This window comes from Falco punctatus, assembly GCF_963210335.1.
Source record: "Falco punctatus genome assembly, chromosome: 1".
Lineage (NCBI taxonomy): Eukaryota > Metazoa > Chordata > Aves > Falconiformes > Falconidae > Falco > Falco punctatus.
The window spans coordinates 37,144,605-37,157,424 of record NC_137580.1 but is presented as its reverse complement, the minus strand read 5'-3'; the positions used below and the strand labels follow the sequence as shown (position 1 = coordinate 37,157,424).

Genomic DNA, 12,820 nt, shown 5'->3' with positions numbered 1-12,820 from the left:
TAATTTGGATGTAATTTCCATGTGGAGACTGAATTTCTGTGGCTTACTGCTGTAGCAAACTAGAATTTGAGGCAGCTTCAAAGATTGATTCAATTACTTTTATATCTGAAATGTTATTTTTTTCGGGGTGCTATTGAACTGTTCACCAAGAATTTCACTCAGGAGAAAAATGAGATTTTAACAGTTAGAAAGGGGTTTAGATAGATAATTACTTGTGGGATGTAACAGCAGTGGTATAAATGGAGAATTTGGGTATTACACCAGAACGATAGCATTGAATAGATACCTCTATCAACATTGAAATATTAGGTAATTCAGGAAGGGAATAAAGGATTATTAAAATTTTTCCCCCAAACCTATGCTGCTGGCTTTCAAACATAAAGTTTGCTATGTTTCTTTGTCCTTGGTTTGTCTGTTAGAAATAATTTTTGCAACCATAAATATTGGCAGTGTAATAATAATATTGCAAATTAATTCTGAAATACAGTTCTGCACCAGCTGTTTGGATTCCATGGCAAAACCTATAGTTTGGAATTGCACAATACTTAAAATTTGCAGCTGTACAGTAGAAAAAAATTACATGATGTGTCATGTTACACCAGGAGTGCAGTTTTTTTCATGGAAGTTATTTTGACAGCACGGGTTTAGGTGCATTTAGAGAAAAGGTAAAAATTCTGCTACTTAATTGTATCCAGATCTGCACCTCAGTTACAGTAGAAAATATTTTTATACTACCTACTGTGAGGAGAAGCAGCAGGCATTTCCTCTTTAATGAGATACGTAGACACTGGTATGTTTTTTGGAAACATTGCTAAGGAGGAGAAAAGATACACAACAGCAGTTTCTCAGGTGAACCCTCATTCCTTATGAAGGTGCTGATAAAAGCAAGACTTGCAATAGTATTTTACTAAGACATGTTGGTATGACAAGGCTGTGTGGCCCTTTGCAGGTTTTAGTTAATAACAGAAAAACTGTTCAAATAACTAAAATTACAGTGGGAGTGGTTTTATACAGTAATACATTGTCTACTTTTGCAATGGGAGCTGTCCTGCCTGTTTCTCTCTTAGTGTATTTAGAATTCTGTATACACCCCTTTGTATGGGAAACTGCAATATAGTAAGCAAAACCTCTTTTTAAAAAGTCACCTGTTTAGTTGGCCATCTTAATTTATAGCAGTGTTAGGAAGCAATTTGGGAAGGCAAATCTATGTGCAAAGCTTGTTTAGTAAGTGAATGTTTGCTCAGAGGAACATGAAGTAATAATGGAGGTGGGAAATAGTAAGGAAGACTTCAGTACTAGTAGCACAGCTCAGATTGGACACATATATGGTAAGAATTGTGCTGTTGGCACGAGGGTCTAGTTTGTGGTCCTGTGTTGGTGAAAGATTTGCTCTTAAGTACAGTAAAATATAAACAAATGTGCTCTTAAAATGGATTGAACTAACCGGGTTGATCAGCGGTATCAATAGCACTGTGTTAAGTTTTACTAACTTGGCAAAGCCAATTTACATTGTTTTAACCTGACCATTTGAGCATTTGCATCTCTTTTTTTTGGGGGGGTGTGTGTGTGTGTGGGGAGACGGAGACTTGTGAAGTGATGCATCAAGTATGTTCCCATCAGCATGACATCAGTTCTGGTTTTGTTGCAGGTTCCGTCTGGGTTATTCATACCTAGTATGGCAATTGGAGCAATAGCAGGAAGGATTGTAGGAATTGCAGTGGAGCAGCTGGCTTACTACCATCATGACTGGTTCATTTTCAAGGAGTGGTGTGAAGTTGGAGCTGACTGTATTACACCTGGTCTTTATGCCATGGTTGGTGCTGCTGCGTGTTTAGGTAAATAAAATACAACTATGAAAATAATGTATTTTCATTCTTGTATGTTGCCAAAATAATGACCAGAGAATGAAAGGAGATACTAATGTGCAGTTTTTTAACACCTTTTTATATGGACTTCTCTCTCTTCAGAACAATACATTCATATCTCAGCGTGAGACTGTCAGGTCTTTGTGATCTTAGGAATAACATGTAAGACAAAATTATGAGAAACAGAAGAATTTAAATAGTGTTTGCTTTTTCTTTTTGTTATCAAGAGCTGTCGTTAATACAGCAGTCAACAAATACCAGTTTCTTGAAATGTATGAAGTAGAGGATTTGCAGAGTCAAGTACTGTTGAAATTATTACAAGGAGGTGCTGTGATCAGCTGCCACGTTTATGTAAATTGCAGAAAATATTCTTGAAATGCATAATGCAAAAAAACCTTTCAGAAATGTCTAATGATTTGCGGAGTCCAGCTTGAGGAATTTTTAAAAAGTCTGATTTACACACTCTTGAAAATCAGCTTCATGGAAAGAGGCTTAAATTGGGCACCTAAACTAGGAAAGGTTTTTTTGAAGGTCTTTTCTGGTCACAGTTCATAACTTTGTGGCCTTAGAGACTGAATTTAAAAGCTATTAGTAAAGATTCTGCAAAAAGTAGACCTTTTCCTTAAGGAAAAGTGCATTGGAGCAAAGAAACTAGTGGTACAAATGTCATTTTTGGAGAGGTTGTTTGTTCTGTTGTTGATTTTTTTTTTTTAATAGTTCAATTTGAATAACTTTTGAATACATTGAAAGAAAGATCATATTATTTTATTGATAAAGATAGGGCATCAGAAATCTTGGCAGAAAAAAAAAACCTTGAATGCTAACAAAAGAGAAATATAATCCCTGCCTTCTCCCATTGTCCAAGAAAGATTTCTTTTCATCAGTTCAGAATTCTATTTAGCTTTTGTGATTCAGCAACAGCATTAAATTCCTAATCCTTTGGACAGCATAGTTATTGAATTGCTACCTGTGACTTCCCTGCATGAGTTCCGTTCTTTTTTCAGATTCTTATCTTACTGGATTTCCTTGCCCTTCAGTTTTTTTTAACCTAGGTGTGTAGAAATATGTAGTTTTACCCTTAGTTTACTTCAAATAGCTGCACATATTTTTCAAATCCCTTTATTCTCTCACTTTCTAGGAATTTCCCTTCAAGCTATCTCTCTTTTTTTTTTTTAACCTCTAAAAGTTTTGAGTTCATTTTTTCTGTCTGCTTCTGTTTGTATTCTACAGAATGATGTTTGTTAGATGACTCTTAACAGCAAAGTTATGTTTGTAGTTCTCAATAGGAGGGCAGGAAATCCTAAATTCGTTGTTATCTGATACTAGAATGTTACTGGCTACCATTTTTTCTTGCAGGTGGTGTGACAAGGATGACTGTGTCCCTGGTAGTTATTGTCTTTGAGCTAACAGGAGGGCTGGAATATATTGTGCCCCTAATGGCTGCTGTCATGACCAGTAAGTGGGTAGGAGATGCCTTTGGTAGGGAAGGCATCTATGAGGCACACATCCGACTGAATGGATATCCTTTCTTGGATGCAAAGGAAGAATTTACTCACACAACACTGGCTGCTGATGTTATGAGACCTCGAAGAAGTGATCCACCTTTAGCAGTTCTGACGCAGGATAATATGACAGTTGAAGACATAGAAAACTTGATCAACGAAACCAGCTATAATGGTTTTCCTGTTATTATGTCAAAAGAATCTCAGAGACTAGTGGGCTTTGCTCTAAGAAGAGATTTAACTATTGCAATAGGTAAGTATCTTCCAGTGTTGCATGATTACATATGCCAATTTATATGATTTTATAGCTTAAAGCAGAGTTTACTCTGTGTGTTTCTAGACTTAGTTCAGGTTCAGATACTTCATACAGGCTGCCCATTCCTTTGTTGTAGTATATGATTATCTTCAATAGCAGGCTCTGAAATGGAGAAAATGTTAATCTCTTTGTCATAAAAACAAAACTTGTCATACTGAAATAGGCCAAAACACCATCTAGTCCAGGATTTTTGTTTGGTTTGAGGCTTTTCCTCATTTTTTTAAAAAGTGTTTTGTGAACACAACACTGTTTACTTCAGTGAAAATTTTGCCTGTGGTCTTCATACTGTGTATACTATGGTATGACACTATGTAGGTTGTATAGGAAATGTCCAAAACTTGGAAATTATTATGGACAGCATACTGGTTTAAGTTTGCATTTACTTAAGAGTAAATGAGAGAATAGCTAAACATTCTTCTAATAATAGACTTCCACAGGTAAGACTCATTTCAGCTGCTGAGATTGAGTAGTGCAAGTTGCTTAGTCTTGGATTTTGGCTGGCTTGAGAGAATCGTTTTGTGTAAAATAGTTTGGGGTAGAGGGAAGGATGCGGTTGTCACCAAGGTGATGAAGATGTGAAAAGGAGGAGGATCCGGTTCACAGAAGGTAAATAAATTCATTATAAACAAGAAGACAGCACTTCCAGACTGATCAGAAATGGGAACTTTGGTTTCAAACCAACATTTACAGCTGTTGGAATCATGACAGGGGAGCTGTCAATTGAGATTGTTTTGCCCTGGACAGTTTCTTCAGCAGTCGTCTGTGTGCTTCCTACATGTTATTTTTTATGTCTTTCCACCTCTTCATAGTAAATAGAAGTTAGTTATTGGAGTGAGAACGTTGGTAGCCGAAGAATGGCCAAAGCTGTATGGTAGACAGCTTTTGTGATTTCTGTACCAACACTTCTTAGGGATAAAGCAGTGACTATAGAAACACATTGAAATAGCATGTATCAGAATATCGACATGTAGAGAATAACATCAGTATGGTAGTGTTGATTGATCTGTCTGTTTGCACTAACTTGCCTTCCTCCAAGAATGTAAATTCTTCCTCTGCTGTTTTCTCCCCTCCTCTCTTATTCTTAAAGAAAGTGCTAGAAAGAAGCAGGAAGGGATTGTTGGCAGTTCCAGGGTCTGTTTCGCCCAGCATACCCCATCGCTTCCAGCAGAAAGCCCTCGACCTTTGAAACTTAGAAGCATACTTGATATGAGCCCTTTCACCGTGACAGACCACACACCAATGGAAATAGTGGTGGATATTTTCCGGAAGCTGGGTCTGAGGCAGTGCCTTGTAACACACAACGGGTGAGTAAAGTGGCAGCAGTGCTGTTCATTTTGTTAGGTACGGTAATTTGCATTTCCAGGATCAGAGTATTTGAACCGGGATATATTCCAGGATCACGGTATTTGAACCCATAGGTTTGGTGCTGCAACTGAGGACCCTAACTTCTGTTAAGAAGGCATCGTGCTGTGGCACCTCTCTTAAATTCTTACTCCTCCCTTGTATTCCAAGTAAGCAGGCAGGTGAATTCAGTCATTTAAAGATGTTTGGTTAATAATTAGCATTCACTCAGCAAGTTTTGTGTGTTTAACTTACATGTGGAGGAGACACAACTTGTCTCATAAAAATCAGTCTTGCATGGTGCACAGTCTAAGTATTTCCTTGTTCTTATAGATGTTTTGGCAATGTGCAATGTGTCAGCTATCGAATGTCTACAAATATCTGGGTTCATGAAAAGTAAGGGAGAAAACGATCCAGTCAGTATCTCCTCTTCTGGAGTGATGGTGATTACCACCAAACTCTTGTTTTTGGAATACTAACAACTAAATAACTGCTACTGGTTCTGGAACTTGAGTCTGCAACTTTTGTTTCTACACTTCAAAATACTTCAAGAAAGTAATTTTAAGATTTAGAATGTTTGTAAATGAAACTGTAGGGAGTTGTCATGTCAACCCACTAAATTAATCAGCCTTAGACATGGAAACAGATGGAAACAGAGATGTTTATATATAATTGCCTCTTACCTAAAATGCTACTCTTTTTTTTTTTTTTTGGTTACATGATCTTTTTCTGTGTAGCTGTTGCTTTAACATTCTGCTTTCCTGTATCTCTTGTGTTAAACACTTGACATATGACATTGCAGCTCCTACCATAGTATCTTGCTTTCTCTTTAGCATGTCTTTTAAGGCACCTGGGGAATGAAACATTGTCTGCTAACGCACGTTATTTAGGATCAATGTCCATAGGACAAAACCCAAGAAACCTGAAATATGGGTGGGACTGACTTTGTTTTGCTGTGGGCAAAAGGACTGCTGCTCTAAGTGTCAAATATTTAAATAATGCATTAGTCCCCAAGTTTATTTTTTCAGATGTATTTTAAAACAAATTTATTTTAAATGTTCTCCTGGTTTTTTTTCTTCAATGCATCCCTGTATTGAATGGCAGATAGATGTTTTCAGAAGCATAAATGACTGTTAAAACCTTTCTCTGATGGGGAAAGGACATCATGATCTGACACTTAGAAGTCAGTGCAGACATGCAGTTATTCTTGTTTTGGGGGGGGTGAATTTGAACTGATAAAACTTCAATGAAGAATATTTACTATGATGACTTTTTTTCTTAGTTTCTGTTCTGGTTGAGAGCTCAAACATTAACATTGATGTTAAAATCAACTAAAGATTAATCATGCAAAGCTATGTCAAACTGTACTATAAATTTTTAACTTTTACAATAAGGTAGCAGCAAGTATGGATGGCTTTAATGATTTGATGTTTTCAAACATTCATATTTGTTGTCCTACTTCAGTTTACAAAGCTGGGATATTCCATGAGCATGCTGTCCATTACAACACGATCAGATAGTAACTACTAGTACTAGTGGTATTTAGGCATGGCATATAGCCATGTGAACATCAAGGACTAATGTATATTTTAGCAAATTTCCTGCAGATTGAATATGCTCACATAAAGACACATTATCAGCTTACTGGTTCTGATCCAGATTGGAATAGGAACTGTGCAGGAATTGGTGCTGAGGGGGTGGGTGGGGGAGAGACTGAGCCTCACTCTTCCTAATTTGTACCAGAATATCCATTCCAGGGAGTTGCTCTTGACATACACTGTTACGAATGGGAAATTTGTCTGAATTTGTCTGTCTGTAGGGACACCACATAGCCCTGCTCTGTAGTGCAGCTTCAAACCTCAATTGCTACGACTTAACAGACTTACTACTTTGTTCTATCTGCGGTGGCTTGTTAAAATGCAAATAATTATCTGTATGTGTGGGGAAAAATAACTAATTAAACAAAGGAAATGAAGTGGATTTTAGTTTTCAGTGCCTCTAAAACCTGAAGAGATAGGAATCTGGGGGGAAGGGATGAAGTGTGCTTCCCTGATGTGTACTTGATTTGAGAAACGTACTGCTCTGGGGTGGTTGAAGATCCAGTTGTGTTCAGCATTTTGGGAGAAAAAGAAAAAAAAGCAGTGTCTGGGAAAGGGTAGTGACTTTCAAATCATTTTTCATTTAATTATTCTCATTAGCTTTCCTGCAACCTTTTTTTTTTTTAATTTTAATTTATTTTTTTTAGTTTTGCTCTAATCCTTTTTCATTGTGATTAGAACTTTTTTTTATTTTATTTCACACACAGTTATTAGCATAACATGATCTGTTTCAGGATTGTCTTGGGGATCATCACAAAGAAGAACATATTAGAGCATCTCGAGCAACTAAAGCAGCACGTCGAACCCTTGGTGATTAGATATATCAGATCTCATAATTAGACACATTAGAAGTCAGGAAGCATGAAACTTGTGAACTGTTCAGGGCTTTTATGTCATCAACTGAACAATGAAATCATCTTATGCTAAAAGTTTGTATTAAACCATAAAACAATATGTGCAAAACCCTTTTGTAGAAATCAAGCTGTTAACGTGGACAGACTGTTAGTCACAACATTAAAGGAACGTAAACAATAGACTTTCTGGTATTTTTGTTCTTGAGATCACATAGATCCATCTAGTTGGATCTGCTGATTTCCCCAGGTGGGAAAGCACGCAGCTAGGGATACTTTTTCCCTGCCTAATGCAAATTAAGATTTTTGTCTATGCCAATCTCTTTTTTTGATCTTGACAGCTTTAAATAGCTGTTAAGTAACAAAGTATCACATCTTTTGAGAAGCAAAGCCAACCGTGTCTTTAATGTATTGTAGCATTAGATCTTCCCTTTATCAACGTTTTTCAAAAGTACTCTTTATTTTTAGTAAAGTCTGTGATTCTGCTGCTGTTACCTACAGCAATTAATGTACTCCTTTATAAACTGTTCAGTGATACCCTAAGCCACCAAGTGGCATGCTACTGTGTTTGACTGTTGACTTCAGAATCTAGGTACTGTTTTAACCATGATGTTGTGAACTAACCTTAGGTAGATGGTAGACCTTGTCTTAATTTGGACATGGGTTGCTAGTTACATCTCTACTAAACATACCCACCAAGTTTAACTGCTTATGTGCAAAACATGCTAATTACATTCTCATTTTATGCTAATATTTCACAAGTATTTCATGCGTCCTTTAATAAGACAAAACGAAATGTACTAACCAGAATAACAAGGGCAGCAGCTCATTCATTCTGCTCTTTGCTTCTCCTGTGATATTATCCTTTTGGACAGTCTCACCCTTTTTGAAATTTTGCAGATTTGTAACTTTAAAAGCTATGAAGACCCTGTCATAAGAGCACAGTATCTAAATTGGAAAAGGAAAATTTTCTTTTATTGTTAGCAATTTATTTTCTAAAGCTGTGAACTCCAAAAACCAGTTAACTGCTGTTTATTTTACAAAAGTTTCATGGCCGATACAGCGTGCTCCTATGAATACATTCAGCCTGAGCCAGTCTGTCAGACTGGAAGGATCGTTACAATTTAAAAACAGAGGGAAGGGGAGTTTGATTTGTTGTTAGGATTTTGGGCCATCAAGCAATATGTCACTTCTGATGGCTAGGCTGGAACATGCCTCCCTTATGAAATGGGATCAATATCACTTCTTTTTCATACCTCTTCTTTTGTTTGCCCCTCTCTGTTACTTTTTTGTTGGCATACGCTAATCAAAATTTCATTTTTGTAGAAACAAAAAGTTAAATAAAAATTGTCATGGGCTCTACTTGTATCACTTGTATTTCATTAAAACAGACTACAGCTGTCAGAGACCATCTGATATGGTGTCTCAGCATCGCTGTCTTTTAACAAACCGGTGGTTCCTCAATATTTTGATGAATAAAATGTTTTTGTTTAAATAAGAAAATGAGGCTGGTTTAATTGTGCTCCATTCCTGTCAACAAAAAGGACTTGGCTACAGATTTGTTCTGCTTTATTATTTTCCTGCTTGGATTAATATTGATCTTCCGTTTATGCTTTTCAGGCGCCTCCTTGGCATTATAACAAAAAAAGATATCCTCCGTCATATGGCCCAGACGGCAAACCAAGACCCCGCCTCAATAATGTTCAACTGAAACCCATAGCTGAGGAGAGAGAGGAAACGGAAGAGGAGGTTCATTTGTTGAATAGCACAACACTTTAGTCTGGGAGATACTTCTAAAATCAGAGCTGAGAGCTGGGTTTTTGCATAACAGTGCTGCTGGAAATCAGGAGTTGGTCTGGGGGAGAATGTGGCGAGGAGGAAGGCGGATGGGAGCGTGGGAAGGGAGAGCTGCTGTCCTGCACTGGATGCGTCCCGAGACGTCAGGTCTGCCATGATAGTGCAGTGGGCGAGCCATGCGAGGTGGCGCAGTTCTCCAGCCCCAGCCTGGTACTTCAGCATTGAAGAGATGTGTTACTAGTCCCTGTTTCTGGAGGGATCGTTCTGAATTGAGCCATCTTACGGAGACTGAAAGGTCTTGCCCTTTTTTTACCATTGAAAACTGTTGTGTTAACTCATGAAATGTATTAATTATTACACGTCACCTTTCTACATTCCAGAAGAGCTTTATTTCTCTCTCTCCTGAGCCGTAACAAAGCCTCGTTAAAATTGGTGTGCCCTTTTTGAAGCAGTTGTTTCTCATATTGAGATGTACTGTGAGTTACTGAGGTTTGATCACAAGAAGGGAGGTTTTTCTTGTGCCATTAAACGTGTAAGTTTGTACATCATGAAATGCTTGGGGCAGTACAGATCCACTGCGACAAAACCAGATTGAACAGGTAATATCTTGCAAGAACCATGCAAGACTTCTTTCAACCCATGTGCTGTCATGATACGAGAAAAATTAAAACCAGAGGAAACTAGAGTTTCAAAGAAAAATACTGTTTTTGCTGCAGAAAATATCGATAAGGTGACCTGGTCTTATGCAATTTTTGTATTATTGAAAACACTATGATATATACCAATGTTGTGCAGTATAAGGAAGAATACTGCTATTCTACTAGTTAAGAGCTGGAACAATTCTGTATACGTGTATCTGGTAAAAATTGCATGCTACAACACTGGAGATCCTTCCCCTCCCCCCCCCCCCCCCCCCTCCTAAAAATCTGAGAGCAGTCATTTTTATTTTCCTTCTCCACAAAAGACGTTCCACTGCTGACACGGTAGGAAGAAATGTAACTCATAACTTGCACTAAATGTATATTATTTTTCTTGAAGTTTTACCATTCTTTATTTATATTTGTATGGATTAAAATTATTAAATATTAATCAGTTAATATCTCACATAACTAATTACATTTTTAATGTGATTTTTATAGAATAATTCATAATCCTCTGCAAGTAATGGAGGATTAGCAAATGTTTACAACTAGAAGGGTTTAAACAAAATAGTTTCTTTATGATCCAACATACATCTAAGATCATTTTCAAACGTAATTTTCACTGCCGTTACCTTGAGATTTCCTTTTTCCTTTACTAGCAGATAACTGGAACAGTAATATTAAAATTTCATTTTAAAAATAATAGGAAGAAAGCAACTATAATTAATAGATTGCTTTTGACTGGTGTTTTGTTGGTTCGTTGTTTTTTTTTTTTTGTTTTTTTTTTTCCTCAAGTGTACAGAGGTGTAAATGATACGTAGCCACAGAAGATGAGCAGCAGGGCAGAACTGAATCCAGTACTTGAAACTTTGGCAGGACTTCAAAAATCAGCAGCAACACGCATGCTAGCAGGTGAACTGACACATCCCTAACTTCTTTACATTTTTCTTTCCAGTCACTAGATTAATTTGTTTCATACTCACTTTACCAAGCCACCGCCATCACAAACACACGCAGAGGAAAAAAGGTAATGCTGTAAGCCTAAAGTAGGGAGGAAAAAAGAAATCTGGCGGACAAAAATTATGCATTATAATATGGGTTTAGATAAAATTTCCTTCTTCTAACAATTATGCCCACAAGACTGCAAAAATTCCAATAATACAAATGACCGAAGACTAAAATAATAATCCTAGGCATCTCTAAGGCATTCATCACAGTTACCTAACTGTTTTTTAGTAAAAGTACGTGGTATGATTTTGTGAAGTACAATAACATACTGAACCGAAATTCTGGTACTTTTGGGAAGCTCCATAATGATGCCTGTGCTTAAGTGCTCTGCTGAATTTTTACCAATTTTTTGGAGTGTAAGACTACCATCTCTACATCTCATCGTCTATCTCTTGCAGCAACTGGAACCAGTAGAAAGTGAAATGCACCACTGGGCTCATGGTGATCAGCCCCTGTATTAAAAACGGGTTTGGAAGTGAAACAGGGAAGTGGGCTGTGTCAAAATGGGAGTGTTGCAGCAACTAGCTGTATCCTTCCACGTGAAGTCAGTGCTAGCAGTTCAAAATTTGTTCTGTTATGTTGCGTAAGCCTGGAGAAACTTTGTAGAAGAAACTTCACAAAGAGCAGAATTTGGCCCATTTACAGACAGCGGCTCTGGAAGTTGTCTGTGATGCTGATTTCTGTTGTCTAAAATTTTTTCTACAGTGGAAGACTATAAATGCACTACATGTATAAGAATTGCTTTAAATTAGTTTGAAACCTCTGCCATGTCTGATGTTCTCATAAAACACTGCTGTGTGTACTGTATTAACTTGCACCTAATTCTACAGACTGTACTGTCCGAATTAAAGTACAGTTCACACCCCAGCTGTGTTTTATAATTTCAGTATGGATCCCCAGTGCTGCATATAAATTGTGCATCTCTGTTTACTCTTCTTACCTGCTAAGCTTTCTTTCCCTGTTGACATTTAAAATGTCTTCTGGTAAACATAAATGCGAGGTTCTGATAACAAAGTAAGTATGTGTGCCTGTGCTGTGCAATGAAAAATTTCTAATGTTAAACTTTCTAGGGCCTTACTCAAGTTACAAATTTGAAAAAAAGAAAAAAAAAAATGTGGTGGATGGGAGGGGAAAAGTGTCAGCATTTTTTCTTGGTTGTTTTTTTTTTTTTTAAACCATTCAGTTACTGGTTCATGAAGAATGCATTCTTTGTTAATCTGTGATGTTGCCTAGAGCTGTATTTAATATTGATCTTAATGTTTTTATTTATAATAGTGTGGTAGAGCTGCATATCATTACAGTAAAAATTCTGATTACTGTGATGATTTAATCAAACATTAAAAACTTCTGTATGACCACTTACTGTTCTGTCATGTTTTCTCCTTGTTCACAAACGGTGTTTGTATTGATTTTTGTGTTAATTTTCTCTGAGAGAAAATTAACAGCTCAGAATTTTACATAGACCACCAGTAAGCAGCTAGCTAAGAAAAGAGTGAATTTTAGGAGGAGATGTAGTCTTTGTATTGCCTGGTATTTGGCTACACATCAGTAGCCAAATCAATCCAATCAAACAGATCAGTAGTAGATAATATTTTTCCAAAATAGACATATAAAAAAATCTGTTTTAATTATAGAATAGTTGGCTTCCTGATTTATAATAGAAGCATGTGATGCTTTTACTGTCTAAAAGCCAGGATTGTGTAGTTTCTACCACAGTACCTTTTTAGTACCTCTGGTTGAAAAAAAAATAAAAAAATGTCCAAGAGGTGAATACTTTTTGGTTACTTGTGTAATTTACAGGGCATTAATATGAAGGTCTCTTCTTCTTTGAACCTACGGAGTAATGGGGAACGAGACTGAATTTTCAAGAAAGCACCTATCTTATGTATAACATTAAAGTC

At 36.8% G+C, this 12,820-nt stretch overlaps 1 protein-coding gene across 7 annotated transcripts in view; it reads left to right on the top strand.

Moving 5' to 3' along the window:
- The window catches only part of CLCN3 (chloride voltage-gated channel 3), a 70,766-nt gene extending 58,489 nt beyond the window's left edge, over positions 1 to 12,277 (top strand). For 4 of the 7 annotated variants that reach the window (XM_080372326.1, XM_080372330.1, XM_080372325.1 and 1 more), the window contains 5 exons: positions 1,649 to 1,835; positions 3,222 to 3,620; positions 4,771 to 4,987; positions 7,357 to 7,432; positions 9,094 to 12,277. In XM_080372326.1, the coding sequence (XP_080228452.1) occupies positions 1,649 to 1,835; positions 3,222 to 3,620; positions 4,771 to 4,987; positions 7,357 to 7,432; positions 9,094 to 9,252 (1,038 nt within the window). In that variant the 3' untranslated portion in view covers positions 9,253 to 12,277. The other 3 variants (XM_080372329.1, XM_080372331.1, XM_080372328.1) reach the window with 2 other exon arrangements.
- The last annotated feature ends 543 nt before the right edge of the window (positions 12,278 to 12,820 follow it).